The 19,727-nt window shown below is 43.6% G+C and overlaps 1 protein-coding gene across 5 annotated transcripts in view; it reads left to right on the top strand.

The window, feature by feature from the left end:
* Window positions 1-19,727, top strand: part of Znf143 (zinc finger protein 143) — a 40,195-nt gene that overhangs the window by 8,724 nt on the left and 11,744 nt on the right. For 2 of the 5 annotated variants that reach the window (XM_052201335.1, XM_052201333.1), the window contains exons 2-11: window positions 2,987-3,105; window positions 3,977-4,069; window positions 4,881-4,964; window positions 5,789-5,869; window positions 8,271-8,467; window positions 9,103-9,177; window positions 10,370-10,489; window positions 13,461-13,536; window positions 14,833-14,958; window positions 16,365-16,544. In XM_052201335.1, coding sequence (XP_052057295.1) covers window positions 2,994-3,105; window positions 3,977-4,069; window positions 4,881-4,964; window positions 5,789-5,869; window positions 8,271-8,467; window positions 9,103-9,177; window positions 10,370-10,489; window positions 13,461-13,536; window positions 14,833-14,958; window positions 16,365-16,544 — 1,144 coding nt within the window. In that variant the 5' untranslated portion in view covers window positions 2,987-2,993. Of the gene's footprint in view, window positions 1-2,352; window positions 2,901-2,986; window positions 3,106-3,976; window positions 4,070-4,880; window positions 4,965-5,785; window positions 5,870-8,270; window positions 8,468-9,102; window positions 9,178-10,369; window positions 10,490-13,460; window positions 13,537-14,832; window positions 14,959-16,364; window positions 16,545-19,727 lie in introns of those variants that run through there. The other 3 variants (XM_052201334.1, XM_052201331.1, XM_052201332.1) reach the window with 2 other exon arrangements.

Here is a 19,727-nt window from a genome sequence, read left to right as displayed (position 1 = left end):
AGGAGGAAACATTGTGAGTGGTAAAGTTCAGTGTGTATCAGAAACCGTAGGTCAGCATGTGCTTTATGTGCTCCTGGCTCCCATTACTAGTGTTGGGCAATCAGGGGTCTGGTCCTTGAATCTTCACTACGATCCTGTCAGTGACCTCTGGGGTTTTGACAGTTATGCCTAATTTTGATTTGTTGGTCAGACTGATACTGAATAAACTTCATCTTGAGTTTCATCAGAGTTCATCCCTAATATGGAGTTAGAGATAACAGTCACCCCCAGAGGCAGAGACTCATTATTTAGACTAGGCTGGTCCTTTTGGGGTTTTTAGTTTGTTTGTTTTTTCTGAAACAAGATTTCTCTGTGTAGCCCTGGCTGTCCTGGAGTTCTCTCTGTAGACTAGGCTGGCCTCTAACTCACAGAGATCTGCCTGCCTGCCTCTGCCTCATAAATACTGGGATCAAAAGCATGTGTATACCGCCAGGCCTGGCCAAGATTTTTATATTTGTGTATGTTTAGCCTGGCCAAGATTTTATATTTGTGTATGTTTAGTTAGGGTTTTACTGCTGTGAACAGACACCATGACAAAGGCATATCTTATAAAGGACAGCATTTATTGGGGCTGGCTTGCTTGTTCAGAGGTTCAGTGCATTATCATCAGGGTGGGAGCATGGCAACATCTAGGCAGACTGGTACAGGCAGAGCTGATAGATCTTCATCTGAAGGCTTCTAGTGGAAGACTGACTTTCATGTAGCTAGGACTATGGTATTATAGCCCAGCTAGGACTATGGTATTATAGCCCATGCCCACTATGACACACCTACTCCAACAAGGCCACACCTCCTAATAGTTCCACTCCCTGGTCAAAGCATATACAAACCATCACATTACACTCCCTGGCCCCCGTAGGCTTCTTTAAACATATGAGTCTATGGGAGCCATACCTATAATCCTCAAAACAAGACAGGAAACCAGCTGGGTAAACTCCAAACTATGCATCTCCATGTTTGATGTCAAAGCTGTCTTCAGATTTCCAACTCCTTTTTCATCTTTGTTGAGAGCAACAGACTTCTTTCTCCTGGGCTGGTTCCACTCCCTGTTGGCAGCTTTCCTCCACAGATATTCTATGGCTTTGGCATCTCAAAAATCTTAGGGACTCCAAGGCAACTTCAGTGTTACAACTTCTTGTTGCAATGTCTAGGATCCACACATAATCTTCTGGGCTCCTTCAAAGGGCTGGTGTCACTTCTCCAGCTCTGCCCTCTGTATCAGTCTAAGGTCACATTGATCATCCCATGGTACTGGCATCTCCAACACACTGAGATCTTACATTGCAACTAGGCTTAACCAATAGCCTCTCATAGGATTTCTTCATGGTGCCAACCCTCAAATCCTTTGTATGATCCCTTCAGTCCTGAGCCATCAACTGCAACTAAGACTGCACCTTCACCAATGGTTTTCCATAGCCTCTCACACTGCCAGGCCTCAGCTGCTCTTCATGACCCCTTCATGCCTTCAAAACAGCCTGGGTGATTCCTACACATTACCAAGTACAGCTGCAGCACCTTGTACAACCTTGGCTATGTAAGTACATTGTCACTGTCTTCACGCACCAGAAGAGGGCATCAGATTCCACTACAGGTTGTGAGCCACCTTGTGGTTGCTGGGAATTGAACTCAGGACATCTAGAAGAGTAGTCAGTGTTCTTAACCTTTGAGCCCCCATGCTGGTCTCTTTTTTAATCACCACCAATTTCGTAGCTCCAGCTAACCAGCATCAGTTGTCCCAGGAATCCCTTCTATTTTTCACTCTAAAGCCAGAGCCACATGGCCAAAGCTGCTGTGTTCTAATTCTTGCTGGGGCTGGAACATTCCCCTCACCCCCTTATTCTATTACCAGATTTCTGTTTTCCAGCTTTCTCACTGTCTAAGCTTGGCTTTCCTGGAACTTGCGCTGTAGATTGACCTTGAACTCAGAGATCTTCATGGCTTTGTTTCCCTGTAAAGCTGGGATTAAGGATATGTACCACCATGTCTGAATTTAAACTTTTCTTCACCTAGAACCTACTTTGTCCCAGGCTAGAGATAGATTTGACTTTGTCTTCTGGAATTAAAAGTGTGTACCAACGCCTGTAATCCCAGCACTCTGGGAAGCAGAGGCAGGCGGATTTCTGAGTTCGAGACCAGCCTGGTCTACAGAGTGAGTTCCAGGACAGCCATACCTATACAGAAAAACCCTGTTTCGGAAAAACCAAATCAAAAAAAAAAAAAAAAAAAAACCAGTCTCTATGTCACATACTGAAATTCTCCTCTGAAACCTCTTGGGCCAGGTCTGCACAGTTCAAATTAATCTCAGCACCAAAGTCTTCCATAGTCCTACTAAGATGGCCTATTAATCCCTATTTAAAGCATTCTATGGCTCTCCAAATCCCAAGTCCCCAAATCCACATTCTGCTAAACAAAAGCATAGTCAGTCCTATCACAGCAATAGCCCAGTCCCTGGTAACAACTTCTATCTTAGGGTTTTACTGCTGTGAACAGACACCACAACCGAGGCAACTCTCATAAGGACATTTAATTGTGGCTGGATTATTCATTCAGAGGTTCAGTACATTATCATCAAGGTGGGATCATGGCAACATCTAGGCCAGTGTGGTACAGGAAGAGCTGAGAGTTCTACATCTTCATCTGAAGGCTGCTAGGATGAGGGTGTTTAAAGCCCACACCCTGTGACACACCTACTCCAGCAAGACCACACCCACACCCTGTGACACACCTACTCCAGCAAGACCACACGTCCTAATAGTGCCGTTCTCTGGCCCAAGCATATGTAAACTGTGGATGGCTCGCAGGAGCCAGTTCTCTCTACGAAGGGAATTCTGGGGATGAAACTCAGGTCATCAGACTTGAATGTAAGTGCCTTTGCCTGCTGAACTCTCTTAGCTTGGATTTCATGTGCACCATTCCTTCTTCTCAAGTGCTCATATTTTTCTTCAAGGTAAAAAATGTTGTTAGCGCAAATAAATCGGGATTCTCAGGGAATGACCGAATTTCCTGGAGGAGGAATGGAGGCTCAACATGTGACCCTGTGCCTGACAGAGGCGGTAACCGTGGCAGGTAATTTTGCTTGAAAGCATCATAGAGGTTTCCATTAAAGATCTTTTTTAAAAAGATTTATTGATATATTTTATTTGTATAACTACATTGCTACTGTCTTCATATACACCAGGAGAGGGCATCAGATCCCATTACATATGGTTGTGAGCTACCATGTGGTTGCTAGGAATTGAACTCAGGATGTCTGGAAGAGCAGTCAGTGCTCTTAACTGCTGAGCCATTTCTCCAACCCCTCCCCTCAATTAAGATCTTGGTGGTGGTGGTTGTTGTGGTGGTTGTTGTTACTTTTTAAAAGAATCCCATACATGTATCCAATGTGTCTTGATGATATCCAGACCTCTCCTGTTCTCTGACGTTTTCAGCTAGATATTTTTTTTGTAAATTCATTTTATTCTATCTATCTATCTATCTATCTATCTACCTACCTACCTATTGTTTTCTTTCTTTTCTTTCTTTCTTTCTTACTTTCTTTCTTTTCTTTTTTTTTTTTTTGGTTTTTCCGAGACAGGGTTTCTCTGTGTAGCCCTGGCTCTCCAGGAACTCACTCTGTAGACCAGGCTGGCCTTGAACTCAGAAATCTGCCTGCCTCTGCCTCCCAAGTGCTGGGATTAAAGGTGTGCACCGGCCACCACCACCACCACCAACAGCCAGCTTGTAAATTCTTTTAAAAAGATTCTGCTTCAGTGTCTTTAAGAATTAAACAACTTGGCTGGGCTGTGGTGGCGCACACCTGTAATCCCAGCACCCCCCCCCCCCAAAAAGAAAGAATTAAACAACTTGCTCTTTCCTTAGTTTTTATTTTATAGAAAAGAATTTAATGTCATTAACATGCACATATATTGGTGTCTAAATAACTTTGTTTTTATCATAGATGGTGACAATTTAGAAAACATGGAAGGTGTGAGTTTACAAGCTGTTACACTTGCAGATGGCTCTACTGCTTACATCCAGCATAATTCTAAAGGTGGGTGTGCTTTGTGCGGCCAGGTGGATAACGCCAGTGACTCAGAACCCTCACCACTAGACATTCTAGTCTCCTACAAATGTTGTGCTGCATATGATTTTGGAAGTTGTTTAAATTTAAGTTTTGCTTTGATAATTTTGGGCTGCCTTTTGAAATAGCTGGAAGATACTGTGAGACTGAAAGGGGGGAGGAGGAGGAGGAGTAAGACATTTGTTACTTTTTTACTCTAGATTGTGATTTAATGTGTTACAAAGCATGTGAAGAAGACGCTTTATTTTGTTTTTTATGTTTTGTTTTGTTTTCTATTGGTTTTCTTAAAATGACATTATCTCTGAATTGGTGTTTAGTTTGCTTCAAGAAATAGTACAGTTCTAACATTTTTTGTTCATATGGAAAACTGACATCCATGTCCATATATAGTAGACAAAGGTAGGCCTAACTCTGAGAATGTCAGCAGGATGCACACACAGTGACTGCTATGTGCATCCAGCTTCGCCGCGTTCAGGGTCATTGGTACCCAGTGGTTCTGAGGTGCACAGCAGTTGAGTGCATGTAGCTTGCTGTAATGAGCCACTCTTCCTCTTGACTTTATCTGATTGAAACTGGAGGGAGGAATGATGGCTGAGGGAGGATTTTCTGCTTTCTGTAGGATCACTGGATGTGGTTTGAATTGCCTCAGAACACTGAGGGAAGAAGCAAGATGAACATGAGCTTAAGTAGTGTATGTTTTTATAGTTGATATCATTTTGAAATTGTATAAAGTTTTAGATTTTTTTGCTGCTAAATTATTGGCATAAATGTTTTGTTCCAGACGGGCGACTCATTGATGGCCAGGTCATTCAGTTGGAAGATGGCTCTGCTGCCTATGTTCAACATGTCCCTATACCTAAAAGTAGTAAGTATTTAAGACACACCAGCCAGGCATGGGGCACGTGTCTTCATGCTGCCAGTGCAGGCTGGTCTCTGGGTCTGAAGCCATCTTGGACTATATAGTGAGGCCCATACAAGCTAGCCAGGGCTGCACCATTTGTTTAAAACACACACACACACACACACACAACTCCTGATTCTCCGACTTTGCTACCTCAGCTGGTTCTTACTATATAAACTTGCTCTGATTTCTGGTCTTCCTCTTTTCAGATGAGTCAATAGATACCAAACAGAGCATCAAACTTTTCCAAGACTCCTCCGAAAGAAAATGGAAAAGACATTGCTGTGCTGGGCTGGGGAGATTAGTAGACAGCGATCGTAGGGAACTGTGGCTGTTGTTGGAGCCAAGCCCCACTCCGCTCTTTTTCTTCCTCTTTTCTTCTAACTCTCCTTATCCATACATATACTCCTAAAACAAGGCTCGCTACTCCCTTTTCCTTGAAATACCTTTTCTTTTTCTTATTCTTTTTTTATGTTTTGTTTTGTCTTGTTTTTCAAGACAGGGTTTCTCTGTATAGCTCTGGCTGCCCTGGAACTCACTCTGTAGACCAGGCTGTCCTCAAACTCAGAAATCCACCTGCCTCTGCCTCCCAAGTGCTGGGATTCAAGGCATGCACCACCACCGCCTGACTTGAAATACTTTTTCAAAGCAACTTTACTGAGATTACTTAAGTGTCCTGTGACTCTTAAATAGATACGTGATAATGAGTTGCTGCTGCTGGTGCTGCTGCGTGTGAGTAACAGGATGTACTGAATAAGGGGTTAAATGTAAGTGTTGCTCTTGAGCAGGGGACAGTTTGCGGCTGGAGGATGGGCAAGCAGTACAGCTGGAAGACGGGACCACTGCGTTCATCCACCACACTTCGAAAGGTACAATAGCTTTGTGAATGTAAATAACACAAGGAAGAGCTAGGCATGTGGGAAAATAAGAGCTGTCTTTGCTGCTGGATTGTTGTCATGGGAAACAGTTGTTTACTTGTTGAAGCACAAGATAACTGGTCGGGCGATCATATACAGAAAAATTTTGTGGCAGTTTGAGCTGTCCACGAACAGTTATTACAATAAACAACACAAACTTTGGAGCTAGATGTTTGAATACTAGAAACTAAGGCCTTTTTTTTTTTTTAATGTTCCTAAGGAAAGTGACTTTAATGACCCAGACTTCAGGTTCCTATCTAAATAGTAAAGGTGGTGAATTCTGACTCACACCATTTTTGTACAGATTAAATCAATATAAGAAATTCTAGATATGGGGGCTTGCATAAGCCTGTATTCCGAGGATTTGGGAGGCAGCAACAGGAGGATCACTGCCGAAGGTAGCCTTGCCTCCACAGTGAGTATCAGGGCAGCTTAGGCTGCAGGCAGTATCTTTTCCATCCCTTTATCCCGAGGTGATGTCTGTCTTTGATGGCGAAGTATATTTCTTGGGTGCAGCAGGAAGATGGATCCTGGTTTGGGTTTTTTTTCAGAGGCTGAGGAGTGTTTAGTTGGTTGGTTTTTTTTTGGTTTTTTGAGACAGGGTTTCTCTGTAGCTCTGGCTATCCTGGAACTTACTCTATAGGCCAGGCCAACCTTGAACAGCACAAGAGATCTGCCAGTCTCTGCTTCCCCAAGTGCCAGGATTAAAAGTGCGCACTAGCCGGTGGTGGTGGTGGTGGTGGCGCACGCCTGTAATCCCAGCACTCTGGGAGGCAGAGGCAGGCGGATCTCTGAGTTCAAGGCCAGTCTGGTCTACCGAGTGAGTTCCTGAACAGCCAGGGCTACACAGAGAAACCCTGTCTCCAAAAAACCAAAAAAAAAAAAAAAAAAGTGCACACTACTGCTGCCTGGCTCTATGACTTTATTAAAAATATATTGTTTGAGCCGGGCAGTAGTGGCGCACGCCTGTAATCCCAGCACTCTGGGAGGCAGAGGCAGGCGGATTTCTGAGTTCGAGGCCAGCTACAGAGTGAGTTCCAGGACAGCCAGGGCTATACAGAGAAACCCTGTCTCCAAAAAACCAAATCCAAAAAACCAAAAAATAAAAAAATATATTTTTTTTTATATTATATATATTTAAGGGCTGGAGACATGGCTCAGTGGTTAAGAGCACTGACTGCTCTTCTGAAGATCCTGAGTTCAAATCCCAGCAACTACATGGTGGCTCACAACCATCTGTAATGAGATCTGACGCCCTCTTCTGGTGGGTCTGAAGACAGCTACAGTGTACTCACATATTTAAAAAAAAAAAAAATATATATATATATATATAGTTTGTATTTTCATGTCCTGAAGGGTTCTCATTATTTCATTCAACTGTTTGTGATTTCATAGTCTTAAGACATTTTTTCATATTTCTTTTAAGTCCATGAACATAATCAAAAGTGTTATCCTTTTTTCTGTTGTTTTGTTTGTTTGTTTGTTTGGTTGGTTGGTTTGGTTTGGTTTTTTGGTTTTTTGGTTTTTTGGTTTTTTTGATTTGGTTTTTTCTGGGACAGGGTTTCCCTGGCTGTCCTAGAACTCATTCTGTAGACCAGGCTGGCCTTGAACTCAGAAATCTGCCTGCCTCTGCCTCCCAAGTGCCAGGATTAAAGGTGTGCGCCGCCGCCGCCGCCGCCGCCGCCACCACCACCACCACCACCACCACCAGGCCAAAATTGTTATCTTTACGTCTTTGTCTTATGCCTCAGCTTACCTGCATTTCTTACCTGCATGTCTATTGCAACTACTGGTTTATCTGTGTTTGTATTTTTGTGCTGGATCTAGTCATCCGGAGTTACGATATTGGGGTGTTTTTTTATTTAGATATTAGTCTTGTGTTTGTTGGGTGAGTGTCTGTTCTTTGGTTACTGTTGCCTCTGTTCTATGCAGTTGTGGTGCTGTGGGATCCCTGGTAGAGAGTACTGCAGTGCTAGTACTCTTTGGGCCAGTTATACAAAAAAGGAGGAAAGCCTGAGATAGGCCATGGGAAAGAGCTAGGGGGACCAGGGTGTGCACCAAGAGGCAGTGTCCCCAGGAAGTAAGGATAGGATGGGGGAGGGGCTTCTGCTAGCAGTATGTGTTAGAAGGAAGACTTAAGTCTTGAGAGATCAGAATCAGGGGCAGGAAGGACAATAAAATCACCTACCTGCATCCCAGCCCATTGTGGTCACTATGGGTTCATGGTAGAAAGTATCTCTGCGGATTGGTGACTGACACAAAGGAATGGGAAGCAATGGCTATAAGGGAAGGGCAAGAGGTCTGGTGGACTAACATGCTTTTAATATAATGCTTTCTGCTTCCTTTTCCTCAGACAGCTATGACCAGAGCTCACTTCAGGCCGTTCAGTTGGAAGATGGCACAACAGCTTATATCCACCATGCAGTGCAAGTCCCACAGTCTGATACCATCTTGGCAATTCAGGCTGATGGGACAGTGGCAGGGCTGCACACTGGAGATGCCACAATTGACCCAGATACCATTAGTGCTTTGGAGCAGTATGCAGCAAAGGTGTGGCACTTTTTCCAATTTTAATACCAATCTCTGGACTAGAGGTGTATCTCAGTTGATAGAGTGTTGACTGCACTCTGAAGTCAGTACTAGCACTGCATGAGATCCTACCTCACGAATATGCCTCAATTTGGTAATATATGGGGCCTTGAGTTCAATATCCAGCACCATGATAATAAATAAATAAATAAATAAATAAATAAATAAATAAATAAATAAATAAATAAATAAATAAAGTTTGATACTTTTGGGAGGATTTTTCCTGGGTTTTTTTGTTTTTGTTTATGTTTTTTGAGACAGGGTTTCTTTGTGTAGCCTTGGCTGTCCTGGAACTCACTCTGTAGACCAGGTTGTCCTCCTGCCTCTGCCTCCCAAGTGCTGGGATTGAAGGCATGTGCCACCATTGTCCGGCAGTTTGTTACTTCTTAATTTGGGAGGATTTTTAAAACACACAATAATAGTAATAATAATTTGCAGATATCACCCTGCCTAAACCATTGTCAAAATTCCAGACTGGGGCCTGAGGAATAGCTGGTTTGTAAAATATTTATCTAATGTGTGTGAGATCTTTGGTTCAGTCCCCAGCACTGCAAATAAATAATGAAACCTTTTAAAGTCTTCTTTTCTTACCTTAGGTGTCCATTGATGGCAGTGACGGGGTAACAAGTACGGGAATGATTGGAGAGAGTGAGCAAGAGAAAAAGATGCAGGTCTGCAAAGCCAAGGCTTGTTTGTTTAATGGGTTTTGTTTTGTTTTAACTTTTAAATTTTGTGTGTGCATGTGCGTGTGCATGCCTGGATGTCTGGGCGTGTAATATGTGGTGAGTACTGGTGCCTCTGTGTGCAGAGGCGTGGGCTATGCCCCGCAGTTGGAGTTAAAGACTAAAGACGGTTATGAACAGCCTGACATGGTACTAGGAGCCAAACTTGGACCCTCTGCAGAACGCAGTGAGTCTTAACCTTGGAACCATATCTCTTTAAACCTATTTTCAACTTTTATGGTTTTAGAATTCCTGGGGTTTGACTTGTTTTGTTGACAGTGCTAAGGATTGAGCTTAGGGCCTCATGCTGTGAGGCAAGATCCAGCCCTGGGTGTTACAATTTCTGAAACAGATAGTAATCTTCAAAAGGCTCTAGAGGAAAGGTCGTTGTTTTCATTTTTATGATGTTGATCCATAAAAATGACCCTTTGTTGAAGAGTAGACTAGGATCCCAGGGATCCTACCCCAGGGATCTTGACCTGATGCCTGCTCTACCATTGTCTTTGAAATGAAAAATACATTTAAAATTATTTCTCTGGGCAGTGGTGGCGCACGCCTGTAATCCCAGCACTCTGGGAGGCAGAGGCAGGAGGATTTCTGAGTTCAAGGCCAGCCTGGTCTACAGAGTGAGTTCCAGGACAGCCAGGGCTACACAGAGAAACCCTGTCTCGAAAAAAAAAAAAAAATATTTCAAGGTTCTATTTCCCTTAATAAAAAGTAGTATAACTATTGAGATGGACCCCTTGAGTATATCATGAAGTAACAATGTAGAAGAGAAATTTAATTTTAAATACCTTAAATAGACCATTACTGTATAGCTCAGCTTGGCTTTAAGCCCATGCTACTCCTGCCTTAGCCTCCTAAGGTCTGGAATTTCAGACATGTGTTATGGCACAGACACGTGCACTAGGGGTTTTCTAGGGAGCAATAGATGTGTGAGGTCAAACTGCAGTCTTTCAGAGCACTGACTTTTAGAAGCCTTAGAACAGAGAATCTTCCTAACTTGAAGTCCTAGACTCTTTAACATAAGGATGTTCTGAGTTATAGCTCATGATACCATTTTGTCTTTTGTATTGTGAAAATAGTAGTTTCATCTGTTGTATTTTGTATGAGTGCCTTAAGTCTTATTTTTTTTTTCCAGATTGTCTTACAAGGACATGCTACGAGAGTAACTCCTAAATCTCAGCAGAGTGGAGAAAAGGCTTTTCGGTGTAAATATGATGGATGTGGAAAACTCTATACAACAGCTCATCACCTTAAGGTATAGGAGAAAAGTGTCAGGCTCACAAGCACACTGGTGGCAGACAGTGCTTGCATGATTGAGCTTAGATATCCCTGTTCATGCCCATTCAAAAGATACTGACATGCATTCACACTAACACACACAACAGCCTGGACAAACTTAACAACTGTCTGTTCTCTAAGAGCTTGGATGCTTTAGCACTGTATCCCAAATTCCAGCATATTACCTAGCAGATAGTCTATATTAAATTTAATACAATTAGTACATTTCAGTTATAGAACATAATTTTTTTTGTTTTTGTTTTTTGAGATTGGGTTTCTCTTTATAACCCTGGCTATCCTGGAACTCACTGAACTCACTCTGTAAGTCAGACTGGCTTTGAACTCAGAGATCTGACTCCTAAATGCTGGGATTAAAGGGGTGCTGGGATTAAAGGTGTGTACCACCATCACCTGGCCAATCTTTGGTTTTGTGATACATCTCACTTTGTAGTTCACGCTGGCCTTAAACTCACTGAGTGGCTCAGGAAGATTTGGATCTTCCCTTTTCTTCCTCTTAGTTTCTGTGGTTATATGAATATGACACCATACCCATCAATATTTTTATTAATTGGAGGGCAGGGTGTTTTAACGTATATGCTATTATACCCAGCCTCAACATTTTTTTTTAATTGCAACAAAACTCAGTAGAATATACCATGACTTTTAACAAATAGCTCAGATTTAATGAGTAACTTACCTTGTGTCAGTATATGGAAGTATATTTGGAACAGTAGCCTTGGTGCATATTTCCTGTATTTATTTATCAATGTGTGATTCAAGCATGTTGAGTGACCTCTTGATACCTCATTTTCCCTTATCTATAAAGCTAGTCAGCTTTGGGCTGCAGAGATAGTTTAGTGGTCAAGTGCACTGGCTGTTTATAGGACTCTAGGCAGAGCTGTGTGTGTCAGCTGCTTGGGGAGCAGACATCGGGGAGTTGGACTGCATTTACCCCACTATGCGTCTGGGGCAGGTGCTGGACTGTAGGGAAGTGTGAGGCTCTGCTCTGGGGTAAAGCGTAGTCTTATATGTGGAAAGCTGGAGCTGGCTTGGGGTCCCTGGGTCTGTTTCAATCTTGGACATCCAGGCTCCTCTGGGAGTCACAGAAGAACAGAGAATGGAGTGGGGGGCGGGGCAGGAGCTCGGGACAGTGTCCAGGCTGAGGGAGCTCCACCTTGTCCCAGCAGAGATGATAGTCCCTGGCTTGGCAGATGCAGGCTTGGTAGTGTTGTGGCTGGGAGCAAATAGAGGCCTTCTACAGGAGATTAAGCTATGGCTTCATAGGAGAAGGCATTCTTCATGGCTACCAATGGCAGATCTTGATGGAAAGAGACAGCCCGTGGTTTTAAACACTTTATTGTCATGGTGGGACATGAATGCATAAAACCATACCCCCCTTCTCAGGGCAGGCCTGAGATTAAATAGCTTTTGCAGGGATGACTGTCTGGGAAGGGAAGCTTATTGGCTATGCCCTCCAGGCCTCTAGGTGCCTCATTAGCATGGTGGAGAACTCTGTTTTGGGCCTGTGTGACAAACACGTCTCTTTGAGAGGAGCATGGTGTGTGTTCCAAGTCGGGAGTCTGGCAGGGAGCAGAGTCAACAGGGAGGTGGGGAGGTGTGTGCACACCCAGTCTCCAGGTCTTGACCTACACTGCCTCACCAAACTTCCTGGCATGGTTTTATGCCCCACAACTGATTTTTCCAGAGGACCCAGGTTCAGCTCCCAACACACAAACTGTCTAGAACTCTAATATCTGACACCATTACACAGACGTACATGAAGGCAAACCACCAATGCACATACAATAAAAATAATTTAGGAAAAAACTAGTTATCTCAGGCTGGGGATGTTACTCACTTAGTAGAGTGCTGGCCTGGTCCTGGGTTTACTCTCCAGCACCACATAAACAGGTCATGGTGGCATATGCCCTTAATCCATGCTCAAGGTGTGGAGACAGATGCCTCAGAAGGTTAAGGTCACTCTCACTACAAAATCAGCCTGGGATACATGAGACACTGTCTATAATGTAACATCCTGTTATAGACAGGGTATGAAAATGAGTTAATACTGTTGATATAAATCACTAAAAAGAATTAACCCATTAAAGGTTCAGAGAATGGTGGCCATTGAAGGAGTACTCAAGTGTCATAGCAGCCGCCAGCGGTGGGTAGTGCACCTCACTTTACAGACAGGATCTTGAGGCTTAGAAAGGCAGATGCAAGCTGCAGATGTAGCTCAGTTAGTAGAGTGCTTGCCTGGTGTGCCCTGGGATCTATCTTCAGCACCACACAAACCGGGTGTGGAAATGTACACCTATAACCCTAGTAATTGGGAGGAAGAGAGGATGAAGAGCTCAAGGTCATCCTTGGCTACATAGAGAGTTTGGGTGAGCCTGGGATACATGGGACTCCAGCTCAGATAGACAGAGAGGGAGGGAGGGAGGGAGAGAGGGAGGGAGGGAGGGAGGGAGGGAGGGAGGGAGGGAGGGAGGGAGGGAGAGAGAGAGGGGGGGTGCCCAAAACGGCTCCTAGGCATAGTGTAGCCTTGCTTCAGATGCATGGCTGTCTGACATGCCACAGTTCACTTTGGGAAGCCTGTCCCTGGGCCCCTATGTATCCTAGGAGTGCCTGTGGCCACTCTGAGAGCAGAGCATTCAGATGCTCCTGTTCCTTAGTGCTATGTAGCATCTGAGTCCACTTCAGAAATTATTGGCCTAAAGTTTTTGTAGAAAATTTGCTTTTTATTTTACTTTAAAATATACAACAGGACTAGTGATATAGCTCAGTAATAGTTATTTCATCTCATTCAATCCCCAGTATAATAAAAGAAAAAGGAGGGAAAAACTGAAACCATTTATTAGGAGAGGGAAAATGTAGGTTTACCTTGAGAACATCTTACTTATAGGACATGTGAAGGAAACAGAATTGTGCTTGTGTTTTACTAACAGGTTCATGAACGTTCACACACAGGAGACCGGCCTTATCAGTGTGAGCATTCAGGCTGTGGGAAAGCATTTGCAACAGGTAAAAACAAGTTTTCTTTACTTCTTAGTTCCAGTGGGATTGCCCAGAGGAAGCCAGGGGCAAGAAATAAACCCTTCCATTTTCTGAGTGCAAAAAAGCACATGACCAGGTTTTTAGCCTTGTATTAGTTTTTTATTTGTATGTATGTGTGCCTGCATTAATTTATGTACACCGTATGTGCAGATGCCCTTACAAGCCCAAAGACGTGGTTAGTTCCCCTGGGATTGAAGTCAGAAACAGTTGTGAGCCACCTCGTGTGGGTACTGGGAACCAAACCCAAACCCATGTCCGCTGCTAGAGACTTGGAACTGCCGAGTCAGCCAGCCCCTTCAGTCTTGTAATTAATTGCCTCCTGCCTGCTTGCTCTGAACCACTTTTTATATTACCATTTTTCCCCATCGATGTAGCTGTATCTCCATATTTGGTATTCCTCATTCTATTCTCTGTTTTCTTCTACCAGGAAAAATAGAAGCCATGCTTTTAAAAGCTAGGTGTGAAAGTATATGATTTTAATCTCAGCACAGGGGAGGCGGAGGCAGGCAAATGTCTTATGAATTTGAGGCCAGTCTGGAACCTAATATGTCAGTAAAACTGCCATGCACCATGCCCCCCCCCCCCAAAAAAATGCTGATGATAATTAAAACAGGCCTAGGGAGCCATGAAGAATCAAGCCTTCTGCCTGGGGGAGGGGGGGTGCTAGGAACTCAACCCAGGTTCTCTGTGAGTGAGTACTAACCATGGGCTGTCTCTCAAGCACCCACTCTTTGTTAATATTGAGTATTTTTGTTTGGTTTGTTTGGTTTTTGAGGCAGTGTCTCACACCGCATTCCACGCTGGTCTCACATTGATGACAGTCCTTCCATTTCAGCCTTCGTATGCTGGAGTACAGGCCTGAGCTACCACACCTAGCTTGCCTCACCTGTTCTTAATAGTCATTCTATTGGACTGGAGAGATGTTTCAGTGGTTAGGAGCACTGACTGTCTTCTGAAGGACCTGAGTTCAAATCCCAGCACCTACATAGTGACTCATAACTATCTGTAATGAAATCTGATGCCTTCTTCGGTGTGTCTAAAGACAGCTACAGTGTACTTACATATAATAATAAATCTTTGGGCCCGAGCGAGTGGGACAGGAGAGAGCAGGGCCTGAGTGAGAAGAAAAAAGAAATAGTCATCCTATTATGTCTGCCTAGTATTTTATCCTTCCTGCTTACTTTATGCTTCCATAGGTTAATCTCCAAAAATACATTTAGAGGAGTATTGTATGGCTACATTTTCTTTTTAATTTTTTTAAAGGTTATGGATTAAAAAGTCATTTCAGAACTCATACTGGAGAAAAGCCATATCGGTGTTCAGAAGATAATTGTACAAAGTCTTTCAAAACTTCAGGAGATCTACAGAAGCACATCAGAACCCATACAGGTACCAGTTCAAACAGACTGTCTGATTAGACCAGCAACTGCTTTCTTTACCTTTTGATGCACGGATCTCATCATGTAGTCTAGCCTGGCTGACCTTGGAGTCATGATACTTCTGCACCAGCCATTCCAGTTCTGGGATGACAGGCTTGAATTGTCAGTATAGGCCAGGAATGCTATTATTATTTTTAATAATTTATTTAATTTTATTTTATGTTTCTAGGTATTAGTACCCTAGAACCAAAGTTGCAGACAGTTGATAGGTACCATGTGGGTGCTGGGAATTGAACTCAGGTCCTCTGGAAGAGCAGTCTGTACTCTTAATCCCTGAGCCTTCTCTCCAGCCCCTAGGCCAGGAATTCTTAATCTGAGGGAAAGGATGGTATCCCTGATGAAGGTCATTATCAGGGCCTTACCTTAAATTCTTAAAATTCCATCCAATTTGCTGTTTGTGTATGTGTGCTTTCCAAGATAAAGCCCCAGAAATATACACTGGAGCCTAATCACCAACCCTCTCAGTTTCAGAGATTACCTGAGTAACGAGGTTATTATCCTAGGATTATATATTTGATAAGTAGCGACCCTAAAGTACAGGATCCCTCTCCTGCTGGTAAAGAAAACATCTGAGGTCACATATGGTAATCACAGCACTTGGACTAAGAAACAGGCAGATCTCTGAGTTCAAGGCCAGATTGTCTACTGAGCCAAGGGCTACACAGAAAAACCAGAGAGAGACAGAGAGACACAGAGGAAGAGACGGAGGTTGATTGATTCTGTCTCAGAGAGAGGAGGAGAGAGAGAGAGAGAGAGAGAGAGAGAGAGAGAGAGAGAGAGAGAGAGTTCAGCAGATATTTTGATGTGTTCTATGTTCTATAGGGGGCACTAGATTAAAGAAAAAGCAAAAACCATTTTTTGTATTCATTATTATGTGCTCACACACTGCACTGTATGTGCGCATGTGTGCACAATGGTGCATGATGGGGTTAAGAACAGTTTTTCTGGAGTTGATTCTCCACTTCTAGCTTTTAGGTTCCAGGGATCCAACTCAGTCAGCTTGGCTTAGCAGCCAGCATTTATACCCATTACACCATCTTGTCAAACCTATGTTTTGTTCCTGTTTTTCTTTTATCTTTCCTCTGACATTTTGGAGTCTGCTTTTCTCAGCTCAGTTTTTTTATATGCCCACTTGATGATGATTCTATCTTAGAAAGCCACAGTCACTGATGAGTGTTGAATGCCAAATTTTGAGTAGATGCTCTCTCCAGACACACAGTAGTGCTTAGAAGGGAAACCGGGGCCAGCACTTGAGACCCTGTGATGAGACAGGAGACAGCCATGTGACATTCCCATCTCTGTGTACCTTTTTTTTTTTTTTTGCACCGTTTAATTTATTCCCTTTTGTGTCTTTAGGAGAAAGGCCCTTTAAGTGTCCTATTGAAGGCTGCGGTCGATCCTTTACAACGTCCAATATCAGAAAAGTGCACATTAGGACACACACAGGAGAAAGACCTTATTACTGCACAGAACCCGGATGTGGGAGGGCATTTGCCAGCGCAACTAATTATAAAAACCATGTGAGGATACACACAGGTAATGACTGCTGGTGTCTTGCCCTGCCCTTCAAGGCTGTTCTCTTCCTCCCAGCTCACCTGAAGAGAAGAGGCTAAGCAGCTCCAAACTTTCCTGATGAGCACCTGTGATGGGCACACCTTCAATCCCAGCACTGGGAAGGCAGAGCTGCCGCTGGGCGTGTAACTGCCTCAGTACTTGCATGAGTTTTTGATCCCAGAACTACAGAAAGGAAGAGGAGGGAAGGAAAAGATTCAGAATATAAAACGCTATACAGGGCTGAAGAGATGGCTCAGTAGAGAAGAGCACTGACTGCTGTTCCAGAAGTCGTGAGTTCAATTCCCAGCAACCACATGATGGCTCACAACCATCTGTAATGGGATCTGATGGCACTCTTCTGGTGTGTGTCTGAAGACAGCTACAGTGAACTCGTATAAATAAAAATAAACTTTTTTTTTCCCCCAAGACAGGGTTTCTCTGTGTTGCCCTGGCTGTCCTGGAACTTACTCTGTAGACCAGACCAGGCTGGCCTTGAACTCAGAAATCTGCCTGCCTCTGCCTCCCAAGTGCTGGGATTAAAAGCCAACTGCCTGGCTTTTTTTTTTTTTTAATTATAAATCTTTAAGAAAACAACAACAATAACAACAACAACAAAATGCAATGTATTATATAAGGCTGATCAAATGCCACAAGTGAGTCAGTACAGCCAGTAGGCAGGAGCTCAAAAGCTCGTGAAGGAAAAATGCTATGTACATCCTAATGCCAGCACTCGGCAGCTGGAAAAGCAGGATCCGAAGTTCAAAGTCATCTTCAGCTATATAATGGCTGTGAGGCCAGCCATCAGTGGACACTTAAAAACAAAGTAGAAAAAAGGGGCTTACAGTGAGAGTGCTCCCTTTTTTACTGTTTGGCACTACCTAGTGGTGGTTTTTGCTGCAGCCTAAATAGCAGTTGGGCTGATATTCCAAGTTGTAATTGACAGCCATTTTCTTGTTTAGAAATCACCTGTCTCTCTGTGGGGTTTTTTTTTTTTTGTTTGTTTGTTTGTTTGTTTTGGATTTGTTTTTTTCTGGGACGAGGTTTCTCTGTGTAGCCCTGGCTGTCCTGGAACTCACTCTGTAGACCAGGCTGTCCTCGAACTCTGAAATCTGCCTGCCTCTGCCTCTAGAGTGCTGGGATTACAGGCGTGCACCACCACTGCGTGGCTGAAAATCACCTGTCTCAGACAGTGGTGGCACTACATGTCTTGGGAGGCTTCTGACTACATGTCAGAAGCAGGTGGATCAAGGCTAGCCCAGAGTTCTAGGACAGCCAGGCCTACACAGAAAAACCCTGTCTCAAAAAAAACAACAAAAAACCAAAAACATCTGCCATCCCTCAAAATAAGAACTTTTTATAAATTTTAATTTAATTTTTTTTTTTTTACTTCTTTACTTAATTTACTTTACATAGCCACTGCCCCTCTCCCATAGTCCTTCCCCCTCCTCTGAGTATCCATCCCACCCTGACACTTCAAATCTCTGCAAAGCTAGGCACGTCCTCTCCCACGGAAGCCAGACAAGACAGTCCACACACACACACACACACACACACACACACACACACACACAAAACCAGTAAATGAACAAAATTTTTAAAACCTTACAAAAAAGGGCTAGAGAGTTAAAGTTGCTCTTTCAGACGACCCAGACTTGGTTCCGGCACCCACATGGAGGATAAAGCGATGAGTAATTCCTCCTCCAGATAAAATGATTCCCTTTCTGACCTCTTTGGGCACTGTACACAATTGGTACATGGGCCTATATGTAGGAAAAATACCCATACACATAATTAATTTTTTTTAAATTTTACACTGTATTTTGTTCATATATAAAGTATGGCTGTGGTGGTGCATACGTTTAATGCCAGCATTCAGGAGAAAGAGGCTAGAGGATCTCTGAAGTGGAGGCCAGCCTGCTCTATGTACTATGTCCTATGACAGCCAGGGCTACATAGAAAAACTGTGTCTCAAACAAACAAACAAAAAAATCTCTGCTGTTACTGCTTTTTATTTATAAGGGCTGAAGAGCTGTTCAGCAGTCAAGAGCAAGTACTATTCCTGCAGAGGACGTGGGTTTGGTTCCCGCCACTCACACATATCAGGTGGCTCACGACTGCTTAACTTTAACTTGAGGGGCAATGATGCCCTCTTGGCTCCACTGGGCACCTGTACTCATGTATATACCTACACAGAGGCACACCTGTACACATCTTTTTTTTGGGTCGAGGGGAGGTTGGTTTTTTGGAATTTGTTTGTTTTTTTTTGAGGCAGGGTTTCTCTGTATAGCCCTGACTGTCCTGGAACTCACTCTGTAGACCAGGCTCCCAGAGTGCTGGGATTACAGGCCTGTGCCACCACCGCCCGGCCACTTCTCATCTTTTTCAGGACCAACCTCTGCTGCACAGTGAGTTCAAGATGCCACCACTGCCCATCGCAAATTTTTTCTTAATTTACAAGGAGAGTTAAAGATTAGTTTGTAGCTGGGCTGTGGTGGCGCACGCCTGTAATCCCAGCACTTGGGAGGCAGAGGCAGGCAGATTTCTGAGTTCGAGGCCAGCCTGGTCTACAGAGTGAGTTCCAGGACAGCCAGGGGTACACAGAGAAACCCTGTCTCAGAAAAAAAGAAAAAAAAAAGATTAGTTTGTAACTCTTCTTAACACCTAGTCCCCAAACTGAAAGCATTGGTTAAACACTATAGTATTAGATACCCTGATGGGCTACAGAGCCACGTCCTTTCATAAACACTCATCATGCAGACACTGTAATACCAGATACTGTGATGGCTGCAGCGCTGCCTCCCTTGATAAACAGTTATCATATAAGCATACACGCATCCATAGAAAAGTTGAGCACAGTACAATGTGCCTGTTATCCTATCTTTGGGCAGCAATGACAGGAGGTCAGTCAGTCTGGTCAAATCAGTGAGTTTCAGGTTCAGTAATAGATGGAGTCGGGCCTGGTGGCATGTGTATTTACTCACACTGTGACCCATGCTGGCTTAGAATGCACGCTGTGGACCATGCTACTCTTGAACTCACAGAGGTCTAACTGCCTCTGTCTCCCAAGTGCTGGGATTATGGTTGTGTGCCACATACCCCACAAAGATTTTTTTTTTTTTGGATTTGTTTTTTTCGAGACAGGGTTTCTCTGTATAGCCCTGGCTG

This window comes from Apodemus sylvaticus, chromosome 1 (genome assembly GCF_947179515.1).
Source record: "Apodemus sylvaticus chromosome 1, mApoSyl1.1, whole genome shotgun sequence".
Classification (NCBI taxonomy): Eukaryota; Metazoa; Chordata; class Mammalia; order Rodentia; family Muridae; genus Apodemus; species Apodemus sylvaticus.
The sequence above is the reverse complement of the archived record's forward strand: the minus strand, read 5'-3'. Positions and strand labels throughout refer to the sequence as shown.